The sequence below is a fragment of the Boleophthalmus pectinirostris genome, unplaced genomic scaffold (genome assembly GCF_026225935.1).
Source record: "Boleophthalmus pectinirostris isolate CB_2022bp ecotype Guang Dong unplaced genomic scaffold, ASM2622593v1 HiC_scaffold_22, whole genome shotgun sequence".
Lineage (NCBI taxonomy): Eukaryota > Metazoa > Chordata > Actinopteri > Gobiiformes > Gobiidae > Boleophthalmus > Boleophthalmus pectinirostris.
This window is the reverse complement of record NW_026571190.1, coordinates 33016420-33043651: the sequence shown is the minus strand read 5'-3', so window position 1 is coordinate 33043651 and position 27232 is coordinate 33016420. Positions and strand designations below refer to the sequence as shown.

At 38.8% G+C, this 27232-nt stretch overlaps 1 protein-coding gene across 1 annotated transcript in view; it reads left to right on the top strand.

Annotated features, from left to right (window-relative positions):
• LOC110160755 (zinc finger protein basonuclin-2) overlaps positions 1-20837 on the top strand; it is a 135823-nt gene extending 114986 nt beyond the window's left edge. Inside the window, exons 3-4 of the mRNA XM_055158498.1 lie at positions 11887-11989; positions 20515-20837. Coding sequence (XP_055014473.1) covers positions 11887-11989; positions 20515-20837 — 426 coding nt within the window. The remainder of the gene's footprint in view (positions 1-11886; positions 11990-20514) is intronic.
• The last annotated feature ends 6395 nt before the right edge of the window (positions 20838-27232 follow it).

Sequence of the window (27232 nt, the reverse complement as noted above, 5' to 3'; positions counted from 1 at the left end):
CAGGACAAGAGACCCCTTTGTCACCACCTCTCTTTCTCTCCTACCCCACTGTACTTTTTACTCACCGTTCCCTCAGTTGTCCCAGCCAGAGCGGAAACAGTGGCGAGACACTAGCACACTGAGTAATGCTGTCTCTCTGGCTGGTCCTCAGATAACATGTCCTCCTCCTCCTCCTGTTGAGCCTCCCCCGTCCCGCTGTGACAAATATGTGCGAGTGGAGCCCGACTCTGTCCCTGATTCAGGCCAGGTTGAAACCATACGCGCACCACAGACTATGAGCACTACTAACAGCATGTCTGGACTGAGTGGCTCTCCTCCAAATGGTCCACTTGTAACCTTGAAGTTTCATTCCACTCAAGTAAACAGTATTTTCAGTCGAACATGTGTGGAAATGTCTAAAACTTACAGTCCCTATGCTCGCTTAGCCTACATTCGCATTGCTGTTGTTAACAAAAAGGTCCTAAGTTACATAAAATTGACTCTTGTGAGGTTTAAGCCATGTTATTATTTTATTACCGCCTCGAAAACATATCCGGAGTTGTGTTTTGTTTCATTCACACATGCTTGAGTAATCCTTTATTGTGACCCAGCTCGGCTAAGTTCAGGGAGGTAACATAAACCACGATGTAAAATGATATAATTAATCTGTCTACATCTCCGAAGCTCAATATGCTCTGTTCCCCCTAGTGATGTCACTTAGTTAGTAATAGTTTTCAAGTGAACATAAACCTAAATATGCAAGATTTGTGTGTTAAACATGTGCGAACAAAACTCCGGGTATGTTTTTGGTGAGGATACAGCATTAAAACAGATCAGAAAATAGTGGCATGTTTCCCTTAACTTTTTTTCTGGGGACCCATGTTTTAAAACTCACAAACCTTCGTGACCCAACTCAATAGACATTATTTGTAAATCACAAAATAAAGGTGGATTTGACCATTATTGAACATTAATGAGGATATTTTATTGTCGACTGAGTGATCACGTCTCTCTGAACAATTAGTATTGCTCAAGTTTTAAACAATGAAAAACAGTAATTGAACCAGCAATAAAAGGATCCATTAGTCGCCTATTTGAACATTGAAGGTAGCCCATTTCTTTTTCTTTTCAACATTCAATTGACCTACATGCAGATTGTGAAAAGGCAAACAAAAACAAAAAAAATCTATTTCTGAAATAATGATTTAAACTATATGAAACCAACTGCGACTATCTTACACAATAGGCTAAACTCAACATAGCTTTTCACCTATTATCAATGTTGCGCTGGCAAACCATAGATTGGTGTTCAGTTCAATTCAAAAAAGTTTTTTGTCAATTCTTCGTACTAAACATATGAAGAATGCGTTTCTCACTCCCAAACGTATAAATAAATAATAATAATTGAAAAAGTCCAAGTGTTCGTTTTGTATTGTTTCTGTTATTAAATCTGATGGATAAAATTGTAACACATAAACAGACAGAAAAGCAAATCTAGGCAAATAAGATAACCAAAAAAATGTTTGTGTGTATGTGTGTGAGAAAAAATGTCTATGGCTACGTTTATATGATGATGGTCTGAATAGAAGACGCAAAAGTGGCATCGGGTCTTCACGTTTTATTCCGCGTTTAGACGAGCATTTTCGGGAGGAAATCTGCGTGCATACGGTGACGCAAAAGTGTGCAGAATTTGGCGGCTCGGTGGTGACGCTAGGTGGTGATGTATGTGTACGCGAAGTGAGCAGATCTGACCAGAGTTTTACATCTTTTTGGACAACTTGGAAAACGATACAGTGGAGCGTATTCAACTTTTCCACTCTGGAAGGTGGTTTCAAATTTTTGAGTTTTTAAGCCCCAAAAACGCCATCACCGTCTAAATGAAAGCCACTTCCAATAAAATATTTTGTTGGTTTTTACCCGTAAGTGTTCTTGTGTAAACAGGCCCTGAGTCAGAATCTCTTTTCTTTGGAATCCAGCTAATGTGTTAGGTACACAACAGTGTACACAATCCAATGCTAGTTAAAAAAAAAAAAAAAATGTACTAGAGACTTTTGAATGAATGAATGCATGTTTATTCAGACAGTAATGCATAGATATAAAACAAAAAATATAGACTTCTTTTCCATAACAATAAACAAAAATAAATGTCACGCAGATTTTACACGTGTCCTAAAAAGAGTGACTTCCAGTTAAAACATTAGCTTTCATAGACACAGACTCTTCTCTTTACTCCCCCTGCTGGTGAAACTGTATATATCGTCTAAAGTAACAAATGGCCCCTTTAATTATTTCGCTCCTCCATTCACTTTTCCATCGCGTAATCTTTCTTTCATCCGATTGCATGATCAATGTTGTCACTCTACAGACATCTCGTGTTACGGTTTCTCTCGCTCTTTGGCATCTTAACATGGAAGAATGAACAAACAAATCCCAAAGAAATACCTCCCTCCCTCCCTTCCTCTTCCTCACTCTCTCTTTTCTCTCTCTCCATCAGTGCTTCTCCATTTAAGTGTAGAGTAAGAAGAGAGGAAGAGGAAGGAGGGGGGGGGGACTCCGAGCTTTAACGTTTCTTAATACTGCTGTCTGCTTAATGGGGCAGATATGAGAGGTGCTGCTTTCGTCGGCGTAATAACTCAATGATTAGCGGGTGCCTTGTCACAGCGGACAGTGGCGCGGGGCTTAATTGCCGTATTAGCTCGCTTAACTATCCCGTCAACGTCAGGAACCTCGCGTCGTAAACAGCCCCGTTGCATTTTGATATTTTCATTTGCCGCTTGATGTTCGCGCGGCGGTAATTAGCGCGGCTCCGTGACACAATGCGGTTCGGCGTGAGGGTTTTTTTTTAAGGTTACGGCAGTTATGTAAGACGCGGTGTTTTGTGGGAATGTTGGAGTTTACTTGAGCTAGCAAAAACAGACCGTGCAACTTGTAGTATTGATTAATGGACTGCAATTCGATCGCACGGTTCAAGGCGGGGTTGTGTAATGTGGTCTGGCTTAAGGTGAATATTGCATGTATGCTTTTCAGATATGAAGAAAACACTGAGAATACCACTTAGCAGTACTTTCAATACAGACTGATGACTGTACTACTGCGCTATTGGCCTACTTTTACCTACTACATACAAATATTTATCCAGTAATTGTAAACATGAATGATTTACTAATGTTATATATTTCCTGGCGCAGGCCCAAGTCTAGAAGGTGATCATTTTGAGAATACCGGTTAAAGTTCCTAGTTTTGTAACTCATTTAAAATAAAACAAACCGTGGATATGTACATGTGTTAGGGGTGTAACGGTACACAAAACTCGCGGTTCAGTACGTGCCTCCGTTTTTGAGGTCACGGTTCGGTTCATTTTCGGTACAAGATGGGAACAAAGCGCAGAAACAGTTGGTTGTTGTTTCTGTTGTTTTTATTAAACCAGTAATTTGTTTTAACATTATATAAACGGGAAAATAAAATAAATAAGATAAGATAAGATATGCCTTTATTAGTCCCACAGTGGGGAAATTCCAGTGTTGCAACGTGCGCAATTCAAGAACAGCAAAAAAAAAAAAAAAAAAAGAACATGCAATAAAACAGATAATAGATAAAGGCTTAAAAATAATTAAAAAACAGACTTAAAAATGATTATGTACAATAAAAGTAACAGTGCAGCATTTACAGTAATATGACAATGTTTATATACAGCAGCGTTAAACAGGATAAATATCAGTAAAGTGCCTTGTATCAGAGATGTAAATGCAAAGTGCTGCTTGGTAATACTAATAAGTTAAATAAAATATTCTCAAATAAGCAACAAATGTATGAAATATAACAAATAAGTTCCTTGTAAACAGTAAACCAAACCTTTCAAAACGTAACGAGTTCCAGCATGAAATTTCACTCAATCTTCATATTTTTGGCGAAAAGTGAGGACCACGGTGCAACAACTGTAGTTTTGCGAGGATTCACGTGGTTTCAGAGGGACGTAGTCAAGGCGGGATGCAAGTATTGTCAAGGTGGTCGCCCTAACTATAAAGCGCCGCGGGAAACACTTTCACCCTAATCACGGACGAGTTCCCTTGTGAATATTAATGTAAACACACACAAAATTGCGCAAACTTACTCGTGTACTGCCCTGCACCGAACCAAATGTCCCGTACCGAAATGGTTCAGCACGAGTACATGTACCGTTACACCCCTAATGTCTGTTTTCATTTTATAATTTTGTACAATATCATAAGTAATATTAAACATCAAATGGGTGGCATGTGCTCCTCTGGCCTCTCCTTAGAAACACCTCTGTTCTATGTTCTTTTAATTGGAATTTACATCTTACAAACAATGTAAAATTGATGCGTTGCAGTGACATCATGTTGGAGGTTTTCTACATGAATCTCTACTGTAATTTATAGTGTTTAGGAGTTACTATAGTGACACAATGCGCACGTTAACAAACAGTTTGTCGGAAAACTCAAGAAAAAACACAAAATGGATTTCAACAACGCATTTTCAGGAGCCTGTGATGAATACGAGCGTTCATGGTCTTGTTTAGGTGTTTGATTTTCAACAAAAACGGTGAGTGTGACTAACTGAAAAATGACTGGCTAATGCTGACTCGCTCGTGACTGTAATATGACGTGCGAGAGACTTGTTTAACAGCGCAAATCGTCGCCTGTTGTAGTTCCAGCTAAATCAGTTCATTCTGGTCTGTGCTAAAATAAACCTCTGATTAAAGTCGAACAAAGCCTCAGACAGAGCAGAGCCTACAGTTAGCGTCACATCTGTAGGGAATATGGATGACATCAGACGCAAAGTATCTATAGATTAGTTTGGCCTAGTATATTTGTAAATTGGATTACCCATTTTTATGCATCCAAGCCTAAAGTAAATCATTTCCAATCAATCTTTTTCAGTCCTAATACTGATCTGCCAAAGAGGTTTAAACGATTGTTCACTTTATATCATTTCTCTAAGATAATCAGTGTTGGGAGTAAAGCGTTATAAAAGTAACAAATTACTGTAATGCATTGCTTTTTGCTGTAACGCAGTAATGTGGCATTACGGGGGAAAAAAATTGTAATATTTTACTCGGTACAAATGTGAGTAACGCGCGTTACAATGCATTTTTAACCTGGATTGAAGTGGTGGGTTTTTCGTTTATCTTCATGCGAATTTGCTAAAATCACCGCGTTATCACCGCGCACCACGGGGCTAAACGTAGCTGACGCTTCCAAGTTCTAGACCAAGATTAGTCCTGGTTTGGTCCTGGTTTAGACCTGATTTAGACCTGGTTCAGTTTTGATTTAAAGCTGGTTTAGACCTGGTTCAGTTCAGATCTAGTTTAGTTTAGTCCTGGTTTAGACCTGGTTTAGACCTAGTTTAGTCCTCAGCTCAGTCCTGGTTTAGACCTAGTTTAGTCATGATTCAGTCCTGGTTCAGCTTTGGTTTAGTCCTTGGTTTAGTCCTTTTTCAGTGCGGGTTCAGCTCTGATTCAGTTTTGGTTTAGTCCTGGTTCAGTCCCCTTGGTTCAGTCCGTGGTTCAGTTCTGGTTCAATCCTGGTTTAGTCCTAGTTCAGTCCATATACGGCACAAAAGTTCAGCATCTTCGCAGTTATTTTAGTGAGAGTAACTTAAAAGTGCTGCAATAGTCGTGTAATGTCTTACATTTTAAATACAGTAATATGTAACGAATCACTTTGAAATGACAGTAACGCGTCATAAATAACACATTGCAGTTTTAAAGTAACTTGCCCAACAGTGAAGATAATACAATACTGTAAGTACAATCTACATCTTTGTCCGACCTGCTTAAATTTTTGAGTATCGGCGGTAATATTCTTATCCAATATCGGTATCGGTGCATCACTAATGTCCTCTGTGCACTGTGGATAAATTTTAACACACTATATAATCCCTTCACTTGGATAAGGCCAGCGGCTGCACCTGGAGAGCTTAAAAAGTGAATAATCTTTGCTTCTGTCTCCGTGTGTGTGGCCGGTTGCGGTGATGGTTAGAAGTGGCTGTACTTGAGTGTTTAAAGTGGGATTAGCTCATGTTCACTTTGACACCCGCAGTGTTAATCTGCTCTACACCTTGGGCCCGGCGCTGGGGATTCAGGTTTATGGATTTTATGGTGCCATTTGCAGATTAGCGTTGAGTTGACTTTTATATTTGACATTACAAGACGTGGCGCTAAATCCGTGTCATATTTATAACCGTGAAAAAGTGGAATAGAGAGCTGAAGGGGGAGGACTCAAGCAGTGCACAGGTAAAGACTCACGTAAAATAAAATCAACAATATGAGGGCAGGAAACATTTTAAAGATATAAATTTGTGTGAGTGAGTTGTGGTAATACTTACATGACGTAAACAAAGATATAACTGATAAAGAATAAATACACTAGTTTATTAAGAATGATTCAGGTTTAGTAACGACATTACGCTAAATTTATTATTGTGACTTTTGGGGCCTGTTTACACGAGAACTCTTGCGGGTAAAAATGACAAAATATTTTATCAGAAGTGCCTTTCGTTTAGACGATGACGGCGTTTTTGGGGCTTAAAAATGCAAAAATCTGAGACCACCCTCCAGCTCTGTAGTCTGCGGGCGAACATGTGCAGATCACATATTTATCTTAAAGGTCCTATATTACACAAAACTCAGTCTTGAGTGATTTAAGACACACTATAATGTTATAATGTAATCAAAAACATACTTAAAGTGCTTTCTTTCATTCACACATGTTTGAGTAATCCTGGTTTTTCCTCCTGGTCTGTCTACGGCCTGTTTACATGTGAACGCTTGCGGGTAAAAATGACAAAATATTTTATCAGAAGTGCCTTTCGTTTAGACGGTGACGCAGTTTTTGGGGCTTAAAAACGCAAAAATCTGAAACCACCCTCCAGAGTGGAAAAGTTGAATACGCTCCGCTGTAGTGTTTCAGTCTACACTGCCCAAGACGCAAAACTCTGGTCAGATCTGCTCACGTCAGATACGCGTTTACGTCACATACACACAGTACACAGAAACAAATGTCCCAACAAATGTACAGAATCTGCAGAGATACTATTAGTGAACAGAGAAGGATCTGCAATTACGTCTGTCAAATTCTGGATGCACCATTTCGTCAACAAAGGCGACGACTTTGTGGAAGGAGGAGCTGATGAAAATATGTGGCGTGAAAACTTCTGCATATCCAAAGATGCCCTTGTTACTTTAAGTACATGCATACCCAATGGAATTCCACACACTTTTGCGTCACTGCATGTGCGCAGATTTCCTTCCATCTAAATGCAAAATAAAAAGCGAAGACGCGACGCCACTGTTACGTCTTCTGTTCAGACCATCATCATATAAAAATAACCTTTAGACATGAAAAACAAACCTGGAGTTGTGTTTTGTTTCATTCACACAACCCTTTAGTCTTAGTCTATGTACATCTCTAAAGCTCAAAAGGCTCTGTTCCACCTTGTGATGTCATCTAGTGCTAGTTTTCAAGTTAGTAGTTACTTTTTTACATTTAGTTTGGTAGAGATCGGCGATTCCAGGTCAGACATTATCCAAATGACTCTAGTGAAGGTGTATGGAGTTTAAAAACACAGTGAAGCACCTCTTGTATTACCACTTGACACGAGAAGAACTCTAAATATGCAGGTTTTATAGGTGTTAAACATGTATGAGTGAAACAAAACAAGTCCAGGCATGTTTTGGATAAGGAAACGTTACAACATAGATCAGAAAATTGCGTAACGTGGCCACTTTTATGACAAAATACTGTTCAAATCCTTAAGAAATACTGTTTTGGAGAATGTTGTCGGTAAAGCCCTTGTTTCCTGATATCGACAACCGCTCTTGAGAAACTCCAGCAGTTGCCAGACAAACGGACTTCGGCCTTTGACCTCGCGAGATCGCGTCTGTCACATCGTTGTCGCTGGTGGTGCAGAGACGCAGTGAGATACAGTGGACAGGTGCCTTTGGAGCTGACTGTAAATACATAAAGACTGATAAGAGACACTTTCTATGGCACTGCGGTCCACGGGTAAGGCAATACTATCACTGGGGCCAGAGATATCAGTGTTCTCATCAATATGACACTTTGTTTTCACAGTTAATGGAGGTCAAAATAAATACAAATACATACGAGGGCAATGTGCATTATTGTTGATAAGAAAGAAGTTGAGTTGTTTGTTCACGGTAACAAAGAAGAATGATTTTGTTTTGGTGATTACAGAAAATAAAAATTACTATTCTCTTTCTCTTTAAACTTTTTATTTAAGCTTGATAAAGATTGCGTCCTTTTACATAATCTCAACGTGGCACTTTTGACACAAACTGACCTGATTTTTCATTTTTATGTCATGTTTTTCACCCTCTACCAAAACGGCATTTTCAAAGAAACATTGAAACAATTAGAAAGCATTTATTTCTGCTTTTAATGACACATAGCTTATACGTTCACAGTTTAACTTAGCGAGAACTCACGTCAATAATTCTTTTGATACTGACACAAAGCCACTGCCAGCTTGCACCATTTTTCAAACATTCTAAAAATCATTACTGCACCATCGTTCACATTATGTCTCAGTTATTTCGCATTGACTCACTAGTGTTTTTAATGCGCTATAACACTATATATCACATTTAGCTCCTTATTATGCCAATTTATTACCTCTGTAGTCTGCGTGTCTAACATCTGCGGATCACAAATTTGTCTTAAAGGTCCTGTATTACACAAAATTGACTCTTGAGTGATTTAAGCCACAATATAATGTTATAATGTCATCAAAAACATACTTAGAGTTGTGCTTTGTTTCATTCACACATGTTTGAGTAATCCTGTTTTTTAATTTTGTCTATGGGCCTGTTTACATGAGAACACTTGCGGGTAAAAAGGATGAAATATTTTATCAGAAATGCCTTTCGTTTAGACGGTGACGGCGTTTTTGGCGGCTTAAAAACGCAGAAATCTGAAACCACGCCCCAGAGTCTAAAAGTTGAACACGCTCCGTCGTAGCGTTTCCGTCTACACTGCCCAAGACGCAAAACTCTGGTCAGATCTGCTCACGTCGCGTACGCGTTTACGTCACATGCATCGCCACCTCGCCGCCTGGCATGCATGCACAATCGAATTCCACACACATTATGCATGCAGATTTCCTCCCGAAAACGCTCGTCTTAATAAAAAGTGAAAACGCGATGCCACTTTTGCATCTTCTGTTCAGACCGTCGTCATATAAACATAACTTACATCTCCAAAGCTCAAAATGCTCTGTTCCACCTTGTGATGTCATGAAGAAATAGCTTTCAAGTTACACCTCCTTTTACGTTTATTAGTAGAGTTTGGCAATTCCACGGCTGAAATTATCCAAATGATTCTAGTGAAGGTGTATGGAGTTTAAAAACTTTTTGCAAAGAAAACGGATAACAATATACACAAAGATTACAAGTCGTGGGGGTAGTTAAATGCTCCAGATTGATAGATTTTGTTCTTTATAAACTGAAAACATGTAGTCAGCTTGTTTAAAACCACTTTAAAAACACAGTGGCACATGATTTCACAAGGTGGAACTTCATTTTCCGCGTTTAGAGACGAAGAATTCAGCCTAAACATGCAGGGTTTGTGCGTTAAACCTACGTGAATGAAACGAAACACAACTCCACGTATGTTTTCGATGAGGAAACATTACAACATAAATCAGAAAATAATCTAACACGGGTCCTTTAAGAAATACTCAGTCCTACTCTTTATTGCGCCAAGATATTAGCTTTAATGTCTGCGTGGCCAACATCGCCGGATCCCGTATTTATCTCAGAGGAACGTAATATTTGACTTGAGAATAGATGAAAAGCATTGCGCGTTCCTCCGGTCCTGCTTCAGTTCCCTTTGGGCAGCCCGGGCTATAGCTGGAGTGTTGTACTATCCTCAATCACCAATTCATCTTGATCGCGATAAAAAAAAGTGTCTGGTAAACAAAAGAACTGCCATTGTAGATTAAGATTCATGTTTTTAAATATCTTTCTACTCCTTAGTCCTCAGTTGGGATATTTATGGCTTGCAGCTGCCTGGGGCTCATTTGAATGATGGAGTTGAGGCAGTATATCACGCGTTCTTCTTCTGCACACGTCCATATACAGACACAAGACCCGCGCTGACTTTTACCTGTGTTTTCGGTGGTTCGTGGTTTACGGCTAAAGGCGCGGGCCGTGTCGACGTCTGGACGGTTGGCGCGGGGCTACTAAAAGCTTCGGGGGTCAGGCCGAGTGCAGCGGAGACCGTGTGGAGTAATAGAGCGGCAGTCAAAACAGGTTACACAAGTGCTTTGTACAGTCACACTATGGAGATTACGGGGGGAAAAAAGCGAAACGGAGCCGTTGATGGAATAATTTGAAAATGATTTCGCAGTTTCATCGCTGATATCGTTCATTGGACGTGGCGTTCTTTGAAGCCGGTTCCGCGTTCTCATATGTTTTTGTCAGCGTTTTTAAGTTTATCGTAAGGTTGTGATTGATTTTGATTTCATTTCTTCACTTTTTTTCTTCTTTAACTACATTTTATCATGAAAATTCTAGTTTACAAATGTCTTTTTTAAGTCTGGTCAAGACAGCAGCACGGTCCAGGCTTCCCAAGGTCATGGAAATCCTGGAAAAGTTATAGAATTTTAAAATCTCTTTCACGCAACTGCATCGTTCTGTTAAGTTATCATGGGGCTATTATGATTATTTCCAAACGTATGCGCTTTTTGTTTAAAAAAGACGACAATAAATGCACTGACAGTATTTTGAACGTTAAAAAACTATAATACCAAACTATAAAGTGAGCGGAAAGGGTTAACATTTCACATTTATCTCTAAATCAGGCATGTACAAATGATGGCCCCTGGGCTAAATGCGGCCCTCAGACAAATTTTTCTTGGCCCTCAGTCTTCCAGGTGAATTGCCCAAATGACCTTGCATTAATTAAAAATGAACTTTTTACTGCAAGTTTTTTGAAAATCTATTTAATTTAATATTTAGCGTGTGGTTTTAATGATCTTAGCATGAATAAAGGACTGATGGCTCATTCTAACATGTTAAACCTGCACATATTTCATTCATTCACTGTATTGAGCGTCAGTTTACGGCCCTCGATCTGCCCTCTGCTTTGTCTGTGTGGCCCTTGATGAAAAAAGTTTGGACACCCCTGCCCTAAATGTATGCTCCATTTTACAAAAAAAAAGTCATGGAAAATTCACTTTAGGTTGTGAAAAACTTTAAAAATGTTGTGAAAAAGAGTGGGAACCCTGACCGTCACTTTTAGTCAATGGGAGAACAATGCAACAAACTGTACATAAGTCATACTCAAGTTTTAAGTCAAATTATTGCTATGATTATTGCTTTTTTCACTATTATTTTTGAGATTTTAACACATCTGATATTCTAAAATAAAATTAGATCACACATATGTAAATTTGAAGGCCCGGGACATACATTTTATCTTTTATTTTTTGTATGTGACATATTTTGTGACCTTTGTCTGTAAAAAGCGCTATGTAAATAAACTTTACTTATTTACTTACATGGGCCCCCCTAATATAAATGACTAGACAGAGGTTTCAGTTCTGGGCCCCCGGACAACAGACCCATTTGCCCCTCCCCTGTCGACGCCCCTGTTTAGAATGATTCAAAAGTGGAATTTGTTGATAAATTAAGTGCTGTAATTCCTCGGTGGCTGTTGTCAATTTCCAACCAGTAAAGTCTAGCCCAATGAAATAACTTGATAAACAATGGACCAATCAGAATTCAGCTGGACTCAAAGAGGTATTTTAAAAGGGTAGAGGCCTCAGAGCGATGTTTTATGTGTGTCCGTTCAGTTTTATTGTAACATATTTCTATGGCTGGACTCCGGACTGACCTGCCTCTTTTCTCTCTTCTGTTTCCAGGCCATTCGGTGCACACTGGTGAACTGCTCGTGTGAGTGTTTCCAACCAGGAAAGATTCACCTGCGGACATGTGACCAGTGCAAGCACGGCTGGGTCGCTCACGGTACGAGCATGTTTACTACCTCTCTCGTCCTCTTTCTTTCTCGCTGTCTCTCTTTCTTTAATCCTCTCTCTACGTCTTTCACTCTCTTTCGCTCTCACACACTCTTTCTGTCTCTCTTTTCCATCTCTCTGTCTCTCTCACCATCTTTCTTTCATCTTCTTTCAGGCTTTTCTCTCTACTCTTGCACTCAACTCTCATCCTCTCTCTCTCTTAACCCTCTTTCTCACCCCCTCTCTCACTCTCTTTTTGTCTTACCCCCTCGTCTCTCTCTCTCTCTCTCTCTCTCACACCCCCTCTTAATCTCTCTCTTTCTGTCTCTTTCTTTAACCCTCTCTCTCTCATACACCCTCTCTCTGTCTCTCTCTAAGACTCTCTCATCCTCTGTCCCCTCCATTTTTCTCTTTCTCTTTCACTCACTGCCTCTGTCTCTCTCACCCTCTTTCTTTCATCTTCTTTCAGGCTTTTCTCTCTCTCTTGCACTCAACTCTCATCCTCTCTCTCTCTCTTAACCCTCTTTCTCACCCCCTCTCTCACTCTCTTTTTGTCTTACCCCCTCGTCTCAATCTCTCTCTTTCTGTCTCTTTCTTTAACCCTCTCTCTCTACCTCTTTCACCCTCTCTCCCTCATACACCCTCTCTCTGTCTCTCTCTAAGACTCTCTCATCCTCTGTCCCCTCCATTTTCCTCTCTCTCTTTCACTCGCACTGCCTCTGTCTCTCTAACCCTCTTTCTTTCATACCCTTTCACCCTTCTCTCTCTCTCTCTTCCACCCTGTCTCTCACCCTCTCTCTTCGTCCCCCCGCCTCTTTATTTAACCCTCTCTCTAACTCTCCCTCTCACACTCTCTCATTCTCTGTCCCCTAACCTCTCCATTTTCCTCCCTCTGCTTCTCTCTCTGTTTCTTTTACCCCCTTTCTTTCAAACCCTTTCACCCTTCTCTCTCTCCCTCTCTCTTTCTCACCCTGTCCTCTTTCTCTCACCATCATACCTTTTCTCTCTTGCCCCCCCCTCTCTGTCTCTCGCTCTGTTTCACCCCCTTCTTTCTCTCTTTCTGTTTCACCTCCTCTCTCTTGCTTTGTCTCTCTCCCTCTCTTTCTCACCCCTTCTCTCTCTCTCTCACCCTCATACCTTCACTCTCTTGCCCTCCCTCTCTTTCTCTGTCTCACCCCCTCTCTTTCTCTCTCTCTCGCTCTCTCTTTCTCACACTCTCATACCTTCCCTCGCTCTGTCTCACCCCCCCGTCTCTCTCTCTCTCTCTTCCCTTCACACGCTTTCTCTGTCTGACCCTCCTTCTCTCTCTCTCACCCTCTTCTTTTCTCCCTCTTTCTCACTCTCATACCTTCTCTCTCTTTCTCCCCTTCACACCCTTTCTCTGTCTCATCCCCTCCATCTCTCTTTTTCTCCCTCTCTCTCTTTCTCTCTCACACTCACAGAGCCGTCTCCATCTCTCTCACCCCTTTCTGTCTCTCCTCTGTCTTTACTCTCTGTCTCTGTCTCTTTTCTCTCTTAGTCTAAACGTTGGCCTTTCTTGCAGAGGAGAGAATGTGATTTAATGTATTTGTTCTTGTTCGGGGTTGCACCTGGCCGAGTGACAGATCTCCTCTTGGGGACAATAAAGTTGGGGTTGAAACAGTGGTTAGGTAAACACGGCTCCACTCGGCTTGCCGTAGGAGATTCCAGGGCCAATATGTCCGGACCACGCGGGGATTTTAATAAGATTTATCAAGTCTTTATGCTTATCTAAAATAGTCGGGAGACAGGAGCATTTTAACACAAGGAAAGACAATATTTTAGATTGTAACGTACGGGCGGAGGGAAGCCGGCGAGACGCGTTTAGGACTTTATGACCAAATGAAGATATCTGAGCCGCGGTTTAATGCAGTTCTAATACACACGTTTCTTCTAGTGCTTTATTCTGTAGTTTCAATCTTTGTTTAATTTCATTTACGATGAAAAAGATGCTGCTTTAAAACTGCAGCTTGTTTTCCGTTAAGACCTGGTTCACTTCACTTTGAATCGTGGTTTCATTCAAATGTAAAGATCCGGGACGCAACAAAAAACGAAATATCGTGATATCGTATCGTCAAAAGTCTCACGAATAACAAGTTTTGGTGATTTTAATGTCTTTCTTATTGTGTAAAGCACTTTGAATTACTTTGCGTATGAACTGTGCAATACAAATAAACTTACCTTGACTTACAACGATGCAGCAATGGATATAAAACAGAGGGAACTACATAGACCATGATCCTTTGCTGTGTCAGTGCAGACTACATGAAGAAATAACTGTTACTAAGCACTTTTAAGTCTTAATTCTTCGTGTTATAACAAAACCAAAGGCTTTTCGAGGCTTCCCCAAGGCTTTTAAAAAGAAAGAAGTAAGAAAAATTCACTGTTTTGTTAGTTTCCTCCACAAAATATCGCAATAAATATCGAACCGTGACATGCGTATTGTGAAAGTATCGTATCAAGGGAAAGGATTTTGATATTGTTACATCCCTAGTATAGATTCTAGTTTTGTTTTAGAATTGGTATAGTCCAGATACTGCTGCCCGAATAGCACTTAAGTAAAAGTAAAAAGTACCACATGAAAAATACCACTCTAAGTACTATTTATCGGTCACTTTTTAATGTTTTTAGCAGCATTTTAGCTCAGTATTTTATAGAAATGGAACAGTTTAAAGCTGAATTTAGTTATTTCAAACCATCAATCTGCATTTTCTCTTAACTCTGTCCAATCAGAGCAGGAGATGTTGCTAGGGCTGGGTATCATTAAGCGGTTGCCGATACGATACATACCTCGATACATAGGCCACGATACGATACATACCTTGATACATTACACTTTCAATACTTTCAGTATTCAATATGATATATTTCAAACTGATTCGATACGAAATAAAGGCTAAATCATGGCTGTGATATTAAAAGTCTTTGTTAAACCACTTTTTGTGCAAAGTTAATATGAAACACAAACATTTTAATCATCAAAACAGTAAAAATTGAGCTTTTCATGAATAAAATCTCATTTAAATTCAAATGTCAAATGTGTCGCATAAATGAGTTTCCTTCCTCTAAACAAGTGACAAAACTGTAGTGCTGTAACAAAATAATTTAGTAACATATACCAAAAAAAATACTCTTGGTGATATATCGATACAGAAGCCCACGATATCAATACTGTATCATCACATTAAACGAGACGATATATCGATATTTCAATATTTTTGCACACACTTGATGTTGGTATAGAAAGAAGCAGAAACAGTGAAACTCATGTGATTTAAACCAGTGATTCTTAACCATAGGTCCGGGGCCCAAAATAGGTCTGGAACCACCTCTTTGGGGGCCCCACAATCAGTACAATATAATGCATTTAATATGAGACAGGGCCCCACGTTACTTTGCTCAGAAAAAAAATCGGGCCCAAGATTGCAAAGGTTAAAAACCCCTGATTTAAACTAACTAATGACAAGTACATGGTTAGATTTATACTCAATTACAAATACAGGTGTAAAATTCTACTGAAAAAAGTACAATTACTCCAAAACTTTAAGTACTTAGAAACAATTGGAGTTATTTCTCTGGCCATCATTAGTCAAAATACAAAGAAGAACTGGTTGAGTTCATGAAAAGATAAACTTGTAAAACCTTTTTGAAGCTCCAAATGAGTCTAAAACGTCCTCTCGTTGTAGTATTTCTCTAGCGTCCCAGTTAACCAAACCTAGATTTTTTTTTTGTTTTGATATCACGCTTTTACGGTTGCCTTTAAAGTCTTGTTTTGCACCGTACATCAAAACAACTCGAAACAGGAGCAGCGAGGAGTGAGAGGCCGGACCACACCTAGCACTTTTTCACACGCTACAAGAAGAAGCAGCAGAAGAAGAAAGAGAAGAGGAGAGGCAGAGTACAGAGCCGAAGAGGAGGAGGAGGAGGAGGAGGGGCAGAGATAAAAGAAAACACCTGTTTGGCTTGTGTCCGTATGAGGCCGGGCCACAGCTCACAGGACCTCATTGAGCAGTTTTTAATCTCCCCCCTCTGAACTGTCAGGCGCACGTCTCCCCCCCCAACTCGCCCCGTTTCACGTCGGCATTGGCAGCCACTCTGACAAGCACTTCTTCATTTTTTATTATGTTCGTGTCTGCTCCGAGCGGCGTTGTCAGGCGAGGCACCCGTCAGCAGGGATCAGAGACGGGGAACGGGACCCGGGCAGGTGTCACCCAGACAGGGGAGCAAGGGTGACGTGCAGGGGGGGAGGAGAAGAGCGGGGAGGGGGGGGGGGAGGAACCGCGGATGGAGATGGAAGACAGGACATGCCGTATAATGGGGACGGACCAGGTGCGGCGCAGAACAAAAGAAACACACTTGTAATGGTCCTTGGAACACAATGAGAAACAGCTTTACCCGTAATGCCCGTTTTTTATGGAGTTTTGTTGTATAACCTGTAATGAAAATGAGAACATTAGAGTGTTACTTTTCATTTTGGCCTTTCTGAGTGGAGTTTGCGTGTTTTAGTTTCCTCAGGGACTAAAACATGTACAATAGGGTCTCAGTAGAAAAAAAATAACAAAAAAAACAATATCTAGGTAAGTTAAAATGACTCAAATTGAGAACATTTTACTTGATCTGAGAAGATTCAACTTGACAAGTAAAATGATCTACCAATGGAATAAGTGTGTTTTCCTTAATTCAAGCAACATTCGATTTAGTTTCTTATTTTAAGTGCAAAAAGTTGTTGTTTTTCTTATTTTAAGTGTAGTAAGATGTATTATATAATATCTCAAGTACAAAAAGTCTAATTCCACTGGTAGATAATTTTACTTGTCAAGTGAAATTTACTCAAATCATGATAAAACTTTCTTAATTCAAGTCATCTTAACTTGACTAGATTTTGTTTTTTGCACTTTTTGCTAAAGTGGGACTAGGACTCCTTCTTAATCTCAGCGGTTAAATAAAAGTCAAATAAAAAAATTCAATCTACATATTTACAACATTCAGTATCTTATGTTAGAGGTGGGACCAAGTCGTTGTTTTTGCAAGTCTCAAGTAAGTCTCAAGTCTTTGACCTCAAGTCCAAGTCAAGTCCCAAGTCAAACACAGGCAAGTCCAAGTCGAGTCTTGTGTCACTGGCCCATAAGTCCAAGTCAAGTCCGAGTCGTCTGCTTTGAGCTTCAAGTCATTTCAAGTCTTTAAACCAAAGTATCAAATATAGCTTAGATTTTTGCAATTTATGACTTTTAAGATAAATGATACTTACAAAAAATCTGAGTATATTTATATATGAGTTGTAAATGAGTGGATAAGAGTTGTAGAAATGTACATTTTTCCTTTTTGAAATGTCTTGACAAGATCTTAGAGTGAATTCATTATGGTCAGAATAGAAAGAATTCAGATTTAAAAGTGCTTCTCAAGTCTTCTCAAGTCACAGGCCTCAAGTCCAAGTTAAGCCCCAAGTCTTAATTCATTTTATCAAGTCAAGTCTCAAGTCCTAAAAACAGTGACCCAAGTCTGACTCGAGTCCAAGTCACGACTTGCAAGTCCCCACCTCTGTCTTATGTTTACACTGGTGCAGGGTTGAAGCAGAAAACTCTAGACCGCGACTGGTACAAGAAGTATTGAGTCTAGTCGGTTACAGAAATGATCAGGTCCAACATTTTTGCATTTACTTTGTGCATATTTCATGGCAGAGTCCAGTGCAATGAAAAGGAAAAACTGTCTTTTGGCCCCATCTGGGAGACGTCTTTCACCTTAACTTCCTTTTCAATGTCAATTTCAATTATAATAACTAATAGACTCCATAGACTGTGTATTCTGAAGTTTTTTACTGCAAGTCAAACGTTTGAACACACTTTTTCATTTTTAGTTCTTTATTTCCATGATTATTTACATTGTAGATTCTCACTGAAGGCATCAAAACTATGAACAGACACACTCGGAATGTAACATAAAAACAACCAGCCTTTTCTTTGAACCCTGATTTGCACTTTTGGCATTTTTTGACCCTGACAAGACACAGCTGTGAAGTGAAGACCATTTCAGGAGACTTCATCAAAAAGCTCATTGAGGGAAGGCCAAGGGTTTCAGCTCCGTCCACAGAACAAAGGAACAAACAACTCTGAGCATTTGAATGTAAAATAGAAAAATGTTTTGTTGAGTTTTCCAAGTTTCTTTCTTTGCTTTATAATTCCACACATCTAGCTTCATATATTTGAAGTCTTCTGTATCTATATAAAATGGAGAAAGCAAAAAAAAATAAAAATAAAATAAAATAAAATAAAATTAATTAAATAAATAAATAAATAAAAAAAACATTAAATGAGGAGATGTGTCCAAACTTATGACTGATCGTGAAAATAAAATAAATAAAAAAATCTCGAATAGTCAAATATCTCTCAAATCTCTCTCAAATGCTTTTCTCCACGGAGACATTATTGTTTTATCTGGAATGTTTCACAGTATGGCATTAAACCTTTCTATCTTCTATCAAACCGGATCAAGTTAGAGGTCAGATCTGTGGAGAGGCGACCCCGCTCACAGTCGGAATGCATGTTTTTCTAGGCATTTTTGAGCTATAAAATCACCTGTAATTTAATAAAAGTAAAGAAAATGTTTAATGTCATACTGTGGAACATTCTAGGCAGAGCAGTGACATTTCCATAGCAACAAGCAGGTGACAGACCCCAAAGAAAAAAAGATCATAGTGCAAAATCTCCGTAAAATGTTGTTCGAAGACTTCTAACTCTTCAAACTTAAGTTGTTTTAATGTTGAAATCAGGTCATAAAATTGACAGTAAAAGTAAAATTCTCCTAAAAATACAGCATATCTCGTGGCTAACTGCAGCTCAGGGCGAGGATGGAGATAGAGGAGCAAATAAACACGGAGATGCAAGGGCAGCAGTAATGAGAAGCAGCTCCAGATTAGATTAAATAAAAGGAATGGGGCAAAATTACATTAATGTCATTGCTTTTATCGAGTGGATACGTCATGATGCACTAATGCTGACTGAGCAGGAGCCTCTGAGGATACGAGTGAGACCAGAGGGAAACCTGATAGTCCTGCACTCGCAATGGACACTGTATCGGTGATAATGTCAGAGGGGAGTGTTTTTAATATCTGGATCTTTGGAAAATAAATTAAAAAGGAATGCAATAAAATTAAAACAAAAAAAAAAGTAAATGTAGCACCTTTGTTTTGTAGGAAAAATGTTTATTGGACCTTTATCGCAATGTTGTAATGTTTTTATTACCATATTGGTTCAAAATAAATAAAAAAAAATAAAAAAAAAATAAAAAATAATAAATAATAATAATAATAATAATAATAATAATAATAATAATAATAATAATAATAATAATATACAATAAAAAATATATATATACGTACAAAATTAACAAAAAATTTTTATGTAGCACCAATATCATTATGAAATATGTTGTCCTTAAATAAATATATTTAGTTTTCTTTTTATATTAAAGTATTTTGGGTAAAAGTGCATAGTCCATAACTTCTCTGGTGTTCGGGTCCACCACCTGCTTTTCTCCATGGAGTTGTTATTGCGTTGTCTAGAATATTCCACAGTCTGGTATTAAATATTTCTATCTCACATTTCAATTCAATTACAGAGGTTTTTATTTCAAAAAGTTGAAAAAACATATCTTCTTACTCTGAGCAATGTTGACTCTTCACTAGGGATGTAACAATAACCGAAATATCGTGATATCGTATCGTCAAAAGTCTCTCAATATTATCATGGACCATCACAATATATCGAATCTCAAGTGTTTTTGTGTCATTTCTTTGTTATGGTGCAGCAACAGCTAAAAGAATCACAAGAAACTACATAGACCATGATCCTTTGCTCTGTTTTAGTCCAATTTACACAATGAAATACTTTATTAAACACATTTAAATCTTAACTCTTTAGTTTAGGACAAAACCAAAGGCTTGATAAGGCATTTTTAAAAGAAAAAAGTAGTATATTCACAATTTTGTTTGCCTTTACAAAATATTGCAATAAATAGATGCGTGTGGTGAAAATATTGTACAGAAAAATTTGGTTATCGTTACATCCGTACTCTCCACGGATCTGACCTATAACTTGGCAAAGCGGTGTCACTTCCTCGAGTCTATAGCCCAGTTTAATGCCATACTGTGGGACATTACAAGAACAGAATAGCAACTCGATCAAGAAAAGTAGTTCGCAGATTCATCACGAGAAAAGTTAGTAAGTCCAAGTCAAGTGAAGCATTTTAGCTGTCCATCTCTATTTAACAAAAGGTAAAAGGTGATAACATGAACACGACCACTTCATGACATCACAAGGTGGAAAAGAGCATTCTGAGCTTTGGGGATATAAACAGACTAATAATAAAGTGATACTCAAACATGTGTGAATGAAACAAAACACAACTCAAGGCATGTTTTTGAGGAGGTAACAATATTTTAACTTGGCTAAAGTCTCACCAAAGTAAATTTTAAAGAATATAGACGTTTAATTGTGTGTTTTTCTGCCTTTATTTCCACAGCCCTGGACAAGTTGAGCACCCAGCACCTGTACCACCCCACCCAGGTGGAGATCGTGCAGTCCAACGTGGTGTTTGACATCAGCAGCCTCATGCTCTACGGGACCCAGGCTGTACCGGTGAGGCTGAAGATTCTACTGGACCGGCTCTTCTCTGTGCTCAAGCAGGAAGAGGTGCTCCACATCCTCCACGGGCTGGGCTGGACGCTCCGAGACTACGTGAGGGGCTACATCCTGCAGGTCAGCGCACAGTGGACACGTCATGGAGAAGGGGCTTTTGTACTTACACACAAACACACACGAACACACACCGTATCAAAAATGTGAGGCTTAACTTGGACGTGACCAGGACTAGGGATGCACCTTTCTGATTCTGGTATTGAATATTGGAGCTGATACTGAAAAAAATTGCTCATTGGGATATCGGCATTCAAATATCGGTCTGGTAGATATCCAGGTTTGACTTATAAATCGATGTAATGAGACTATTTATCGGGCGTAGTTGGCCCAGAAAGTCCAGCAACTAGGTCAGGAATCAGAATACACTAGACGGTTCGCAAAAACCCCGCAAGTGCACGTTCAAGCACCAGCCAATCAGCGAAGAGCCATATAGTCAGTGTTGTCAACGATTCCCGAGATCGAGGATTTAAAGCCGGAACAAAGAGAATGTTTGGTGAATTTCATCAAGGAGAAATTAGACGTTATTGCCCTTCTTCCTATGGGATTTGTGAAAAGCTTAATATACCAGTCAGCCCCGTTAGCGCCGCATTACATACGTCACGACCAAATAGCAGCGATTGGTTAAATGATAAAAAGTACCTGCCCACTGTCGAGCGAACGAAATCTAAGGTCAAACGGTTTGTACAAAGTGAAACGAAGTAAAACTGGCTGATGAATCAGGCTACCAGAAAGTCTCTGAATGTTTGAACTTCTATTCATACAAATTTGCTCTGTAGTTGACATGGATAAATACAGCTACACCACATGTTTGGAATGGTATTGTCTGATTTTTATTGTCTATTTTTTCCGTCTGTTGCATGGATGTGGGTTGTTATTGGTCAATACTTAAAGTGAAAGTTTCAAAACCGGTATCAGAACTGAAAAAGTTGGACTGGTGCATCCCTAACCTGACTACACCAAGACTAGAGGTGTGCGCTCACATTTGCACAATCACCTCATCAAACCTGGGATTACAGAGGCCAATTTGGGACTAAACTCGACCCTGAAATCTTCTTTACGTGAAGTGCGCGTGCTCCAGCCATCATGTCACCAGACCTGACTCTATGAGGACTAAACCAGGACTAGAATGAGGCTGAATAAACTATGTTAAGACTTAAACTGGGCCCAACTCGTGATGAAATGAAGGCTCTCAAATCTGGGACTAAACCAGGACTAGAAGAAGACCAATCCAGGTCTATACCGCCACTAAACTGGGACTAAACCAAAAAGATTGTCTAGTGTATATTACAAAACCAAATGTTACTGCACTGACCTGCTTTTTGCCTTTTCCACCACCCACAAAAAGCGAATCAAAAAACGCCACTCAGAGATCGGCCGCACAGCGCAGAGGTCCCAAACCCAAAAACCTGATATTAGCAGAGCTTTCCCACAAAAATGTTCCAGTTTGCCTCAATTGTCAGACCATTTCTCAGAGTGCACGCAATACCACAAAGTGACTATTGCCACCACTTTCACCTAAAATCTGTTTGGACAAATTTCCGCGCAGTCGTTTGAACGCCCAACGATCCGAGACAACTGCGATGACAATGTACACCACTTTACGAACTGTTTTCTCTCACTTCTGCTCACCCTTTCTCCTCAGCTTGTCAACACCGTGTCTTTCCATTTTTTAAAAAAAGTGCGAAAATGTCATGCTTGCGAACTATTAAACCGGCGTGGTGCGTTTCCTTTCAGATTTTTTCCGATATTTGCAGACACTTTCTCGATCAGCGACGCCTTGAAAAAAAATTACTTGATAAACATACCTTCTTTTTCTTAATGTGAGCGATGTCGCCTTTCCACAGATCTGACCCATACACTGTAAACCCGAATAAGTTACCAGACCTTAAAAAAAAATTGAGGACATCTATTGCCACAATTATTTTAAGTTGATGAACATAAAACTAACACAATGAGCTTTTTTTTTTTGCATTTTTCAGACATTTTGCATATGAACTATTTACAAGTGTGGACAAAGAGTCACTGTTATGGCTTCGTCGTATAAAATAAGCAAACCAACAATGGAAACAGACAACAGATACAAGGAAAGTAATGGACGGCACAGAGCAGCAATAGTAGGAAAACAACAAACATAAACCTGCGCTACAGAAGGATATTGTTCTAATATTATGACCCACTCTCTATATACTGTGACCAGACCATATGTTTATATAACAACTTGAATTTATGGATATTTTAGTTTCATTTTAGTTTATAGTATACACATACAGTAGTACATTATACAGACTTTAGAGATTATTTTTTGACTACCTAATTCTACTGAGTTGTACCTCATCTGTAAGGGGTGTATCGATATCCAAGTCTCACGGTATGAACCTCCCGATACGATATTTATTGCGATATCAGGGGTAAGCTCAGGATATGGTGGGGAGGCTCACGATTAGGGATGTAACAATATCCAAATCTCTCGATACGATATTTTCACGATGTACATCTCACGGTACGATGGTTAATATGCGACTTTTTCCTTTTAAAATGTCTTCACGAGATTTAATCCGGAGAACTAAGACTTAAAAGTGCTTAGAACTGTTATTTCTTCTTGTAGTCTGCACTGAAATGGAGCAAAGGATCATGGTCTATGTAGTTCCCATGTCTTTGCTTCACCATAACTCTTCATTTCAGCAAAGAGACTTGAAATTCGATATATTGTGAGAACTTTGACGATACGATATCACGATATTTCGGTTATTGTTACATCCCTATCATCTATGGTTTTAAGTTAACGCTCACTTACACCCACAATTATTCCGTTTAATAAAAACATATTAGTTAAAATTACTCAAAAAAACATGTTACAGCAACTTGATATAATTAAGTTAGTAGGACTATTTCTAAAACTTTGAGTATGCACAACTTAATCTTTTTAATTACTTTGAACTTTCAGGTTTACAGTGTAACTTTTTTGTGCTTATAGGCTAGTTTAATGCCGTACTGTGGGGCTTTTCGAGAACACAATAACATTTCCGTGGAGACAAGTATCTGGCGGACGCACCAAAAGGAAAAGTTACATTTTGGTAATTTCGGTTCTACTTTGTGATGTCATGTAAAACAGCAAGTGCTCCGTTGTGTTTTCAAACTTTATACACTTTCACTAGAATCGTTTGGATAATTTCAACCCTGAAATTGCCGAACAAAAACTTCTACTTCATGACATCACAAAGTGGAACCGAGCATTTTGAGCTTTGGGGACGCAGACAGACCGAAAGAATGAAACAAAACACAACTCAAAGCAGGTTTTCGAGGAGGTAACAACTTTCTAACACGTCTAAAAGCTCACGAGTCATTTTTGCACGCTTTTCCGTTTAAAAAAAAAAGTGAAAAAATGTCATGCTTGCAAACTATTAAACCAGTGTAGCGCGTTTCCGTTCTGATTTGTTCCTATAATTGCAGTCAGACACTTTCTCAATCAGCGAGAAGCGTGGGGAATTTTTTTGGGGGTGTGTGATTTTTTTTTTTTTTTTTTTTTTTTTTTTCAAACCCAAAGTGTTCCTGAATGAATTAGTTAAGAGCCAGTGAACATGTGTATGCGGTTATGGGCCTATCTTTATGCATGGAGAGTGTAAGTGGAACCAGGAGTCACATGGTTTTTTGGATGGAAGAGGGAGGAGGAGAAGGAGGAGGGGGTAGATGAGGTGGGTGGTGGGTGGTGGGTGAGTGAGTGTGGTGGGTGGTGGGTGGGGTACGTGGAGCTTCTGTGAGGGGGAAAACGCTTGCAGACTCGAAACCAGTGTCCACAAACCCGCCCACGACTTAACCAAGAACCCAAACAGCAAACAGGCAGGCTGGATTTGCACTTCTGTTTGTGTTTGTGGGTTTGTGTAATGGGATAAGGAGCAGATAGAAGTAGTAGTAGTAGTAATAGTAATAGTAGTTTGTGAAATACGTACAGTATTTAAGTGTATGTTACCTTACTATAACTAAATTACGCTGTCAGAAAAAGAAAAGAATTGAAAAATAACTATAAAAAGACAACATAAAAAATAAACTTAGACAAACAAAAATGAAATAAATACAAATAAAACATGGCTTTTTACTGTGAGAGATGTTGCCTCTCCACAGACCTGACCTATAACATAGTGGTTTCATTTGCTTGTGTCTCTAACTATAGTGCAATGCCGTACTGTGGAACATTCCAAGAAAGCAATAATAGCGGCCAGACTCACCTCCAGAAAAATCACATAAAAAAAATAAAATAAAATAATAATAATAATAATAATAATAATAATAAAAATAATAATAATAATAATAATAATAATAATAATAATGGTCCTAACTAAATAAATCTAACAATATACGAGTAACAATAAACATTTAATGCATATTTTCACAATCCTTATATGCATTACCATCAAAGCGTTTCCCAAAATTAATATCCAGTTTTTTTCAGACCAGACCCTTCTCATAGAGGGGAAATAGCTTTGTTTTTTCTGAATTTCAAATCTAAGTTGTACACAGCAAAAAATTTAGTGTTAAAATAGACTCACAGAATAAATTTTCACATTTTCTCAGGGTTAATATGAGTCCAATCTGTTCTAGAGTTAATTTAATATTTTTGGAAATGTTAATTAAGTAACACTGGACCATCTGTATAACCCCGAAATCAAGAGTTAAATTAACGTTTTGAGAGTAAACGGATAACACTTTGTAGAGTTATCCTGATTTAGCTAAACAAGACACAGAAATGTTTTATTTTACACTTTATTTTAGTCAATTTAAGATGAAATTATGCACAAAACTGGCTCAAACTGGTCTTCGCTCACAAATGAACACTAAGGGAAGTTGAATTAACACTAGTGGAAGTTGAATTGACTTCAAACATATCAACTATGAACAAATAACCCCAACTCGAACCCCCATTTAACTTTCAAATAGTTGAAATAACACATTTTGCGTTACAAAAAACTTCAAAATATTTTATCCTGAAATTTTAACCCTCCAGTTTTTGCTCTGTACAGTCATATTTTTGTATCTGTCCCTTTTGGCTGCATTTTAGTCTATGTAAAGCACTTTGTAACACTAAAGAAAAGCACTATATACATCTAAAAAGTTATACATAATATTTTTTTCTATCTATTCTATTTATTTTATCTATACAGTACATTCATTATACAATATACAAATGATATGGATTGATACAGCTTTATGTGTTTAAATTGTGGGTTTGACAACATGTTATATTTTGAGCAGATAATCTCTTTTTGTTTGATTATTATTTACATTTTACTCTTTTTAAACACAATTTCAAGTTTTTTTCCCATGACCAAAGCAGCCCGTGTGACCCTCCCCGTCTCCCCCCTCACACTTCGAGCTTGCACGGAGTAACCCTCCGCGTAAACATGCGTGATTCCCACAGAGAGAGCGCCGGCCGCCGTGTTTTGATCAGCTGGTTCTAATAGTCAGCTGATCGGAGAACAGTTTTACCCGAGCGCTCGGCCTCTTGTCACGCTCCCTCCTTTAAACCCTCTCCATCTCCTGCGCGAGGGGCTTCAAAGGGGCCGGGGGCCGGAGTGGAGCTCGCAGCGTTCACTTAAGGACACGGTGTAGACGTACGAAGGCCCTTTTAGACTCTTAAGTATCTGTGAAATTCAATCATCTTTCTCCCCCAAGCCTCCGTGTCCCCGCCGCCGCCGCCGCCGTGCACGCCGCGCTAAATGAGAGATCAGATGAAAAGAACAGGATGATGCGTTGTTATTAGAAGTTGTCGTTTCTGGAGGTTAGTGGACGAGGAGTCGCGTTAGGGTAATTGCGTATGTCAGGTTTTCGAAAGGGGACTGGTATCGATGGAGAGAATTAGAATTTTAAAAAGTCACCAGAGAAATGATTGTAATTTGTATTCTAATTAGATGGGCACTTTTTCATTATGATGCAATGGCGTTGAAAGTAACAGTTTTTTCTTTTCTTTTTTTTTGTTAGTGTAACGTTTTTGCTCTTTCAAACGAGGTGAATGTGCAGGTCAAACAAAGGACGATAAAGAACAAATTCATGTATTTCAACGGAGAAAATGTAATTTAAGATTTGGGGAAACTGCCATAAAAATTTTCCATCAGATTTAAAACGTGCCAAATTTACCCAAAAGTACTTACGGTCTATTTTGCGCACACATATCTTGAGCAAATCTTGACAAATGTAACTGAATCTGTAAAATTGAAACATAAATATTCACTTTATAATACGTTATAGTAGAAAGTTGAGGATTTCGTAATATCAGAGTTTATGGAAATGCTCAAATTTTGCTTACGTTTAGTCAATTTAAATTAGAGATAGTCCAAATATGAGCTCGCCGGTATTTACTTTTGGTCGATCTGCTGCCAAAAAAATACACAAAAAGCTTTATACTAACATTTTAATGTGAAGACATAACGCAAAACGTGACTACACAGCGCTTTTATAGGTTTGTAGTTTTAAAAAATTGGCTGTGGGTGAGTTTGGAGTAAGTTTAAATGACATAATTTGGGTAAAATTGTCAAAATTGGCCCAAAATA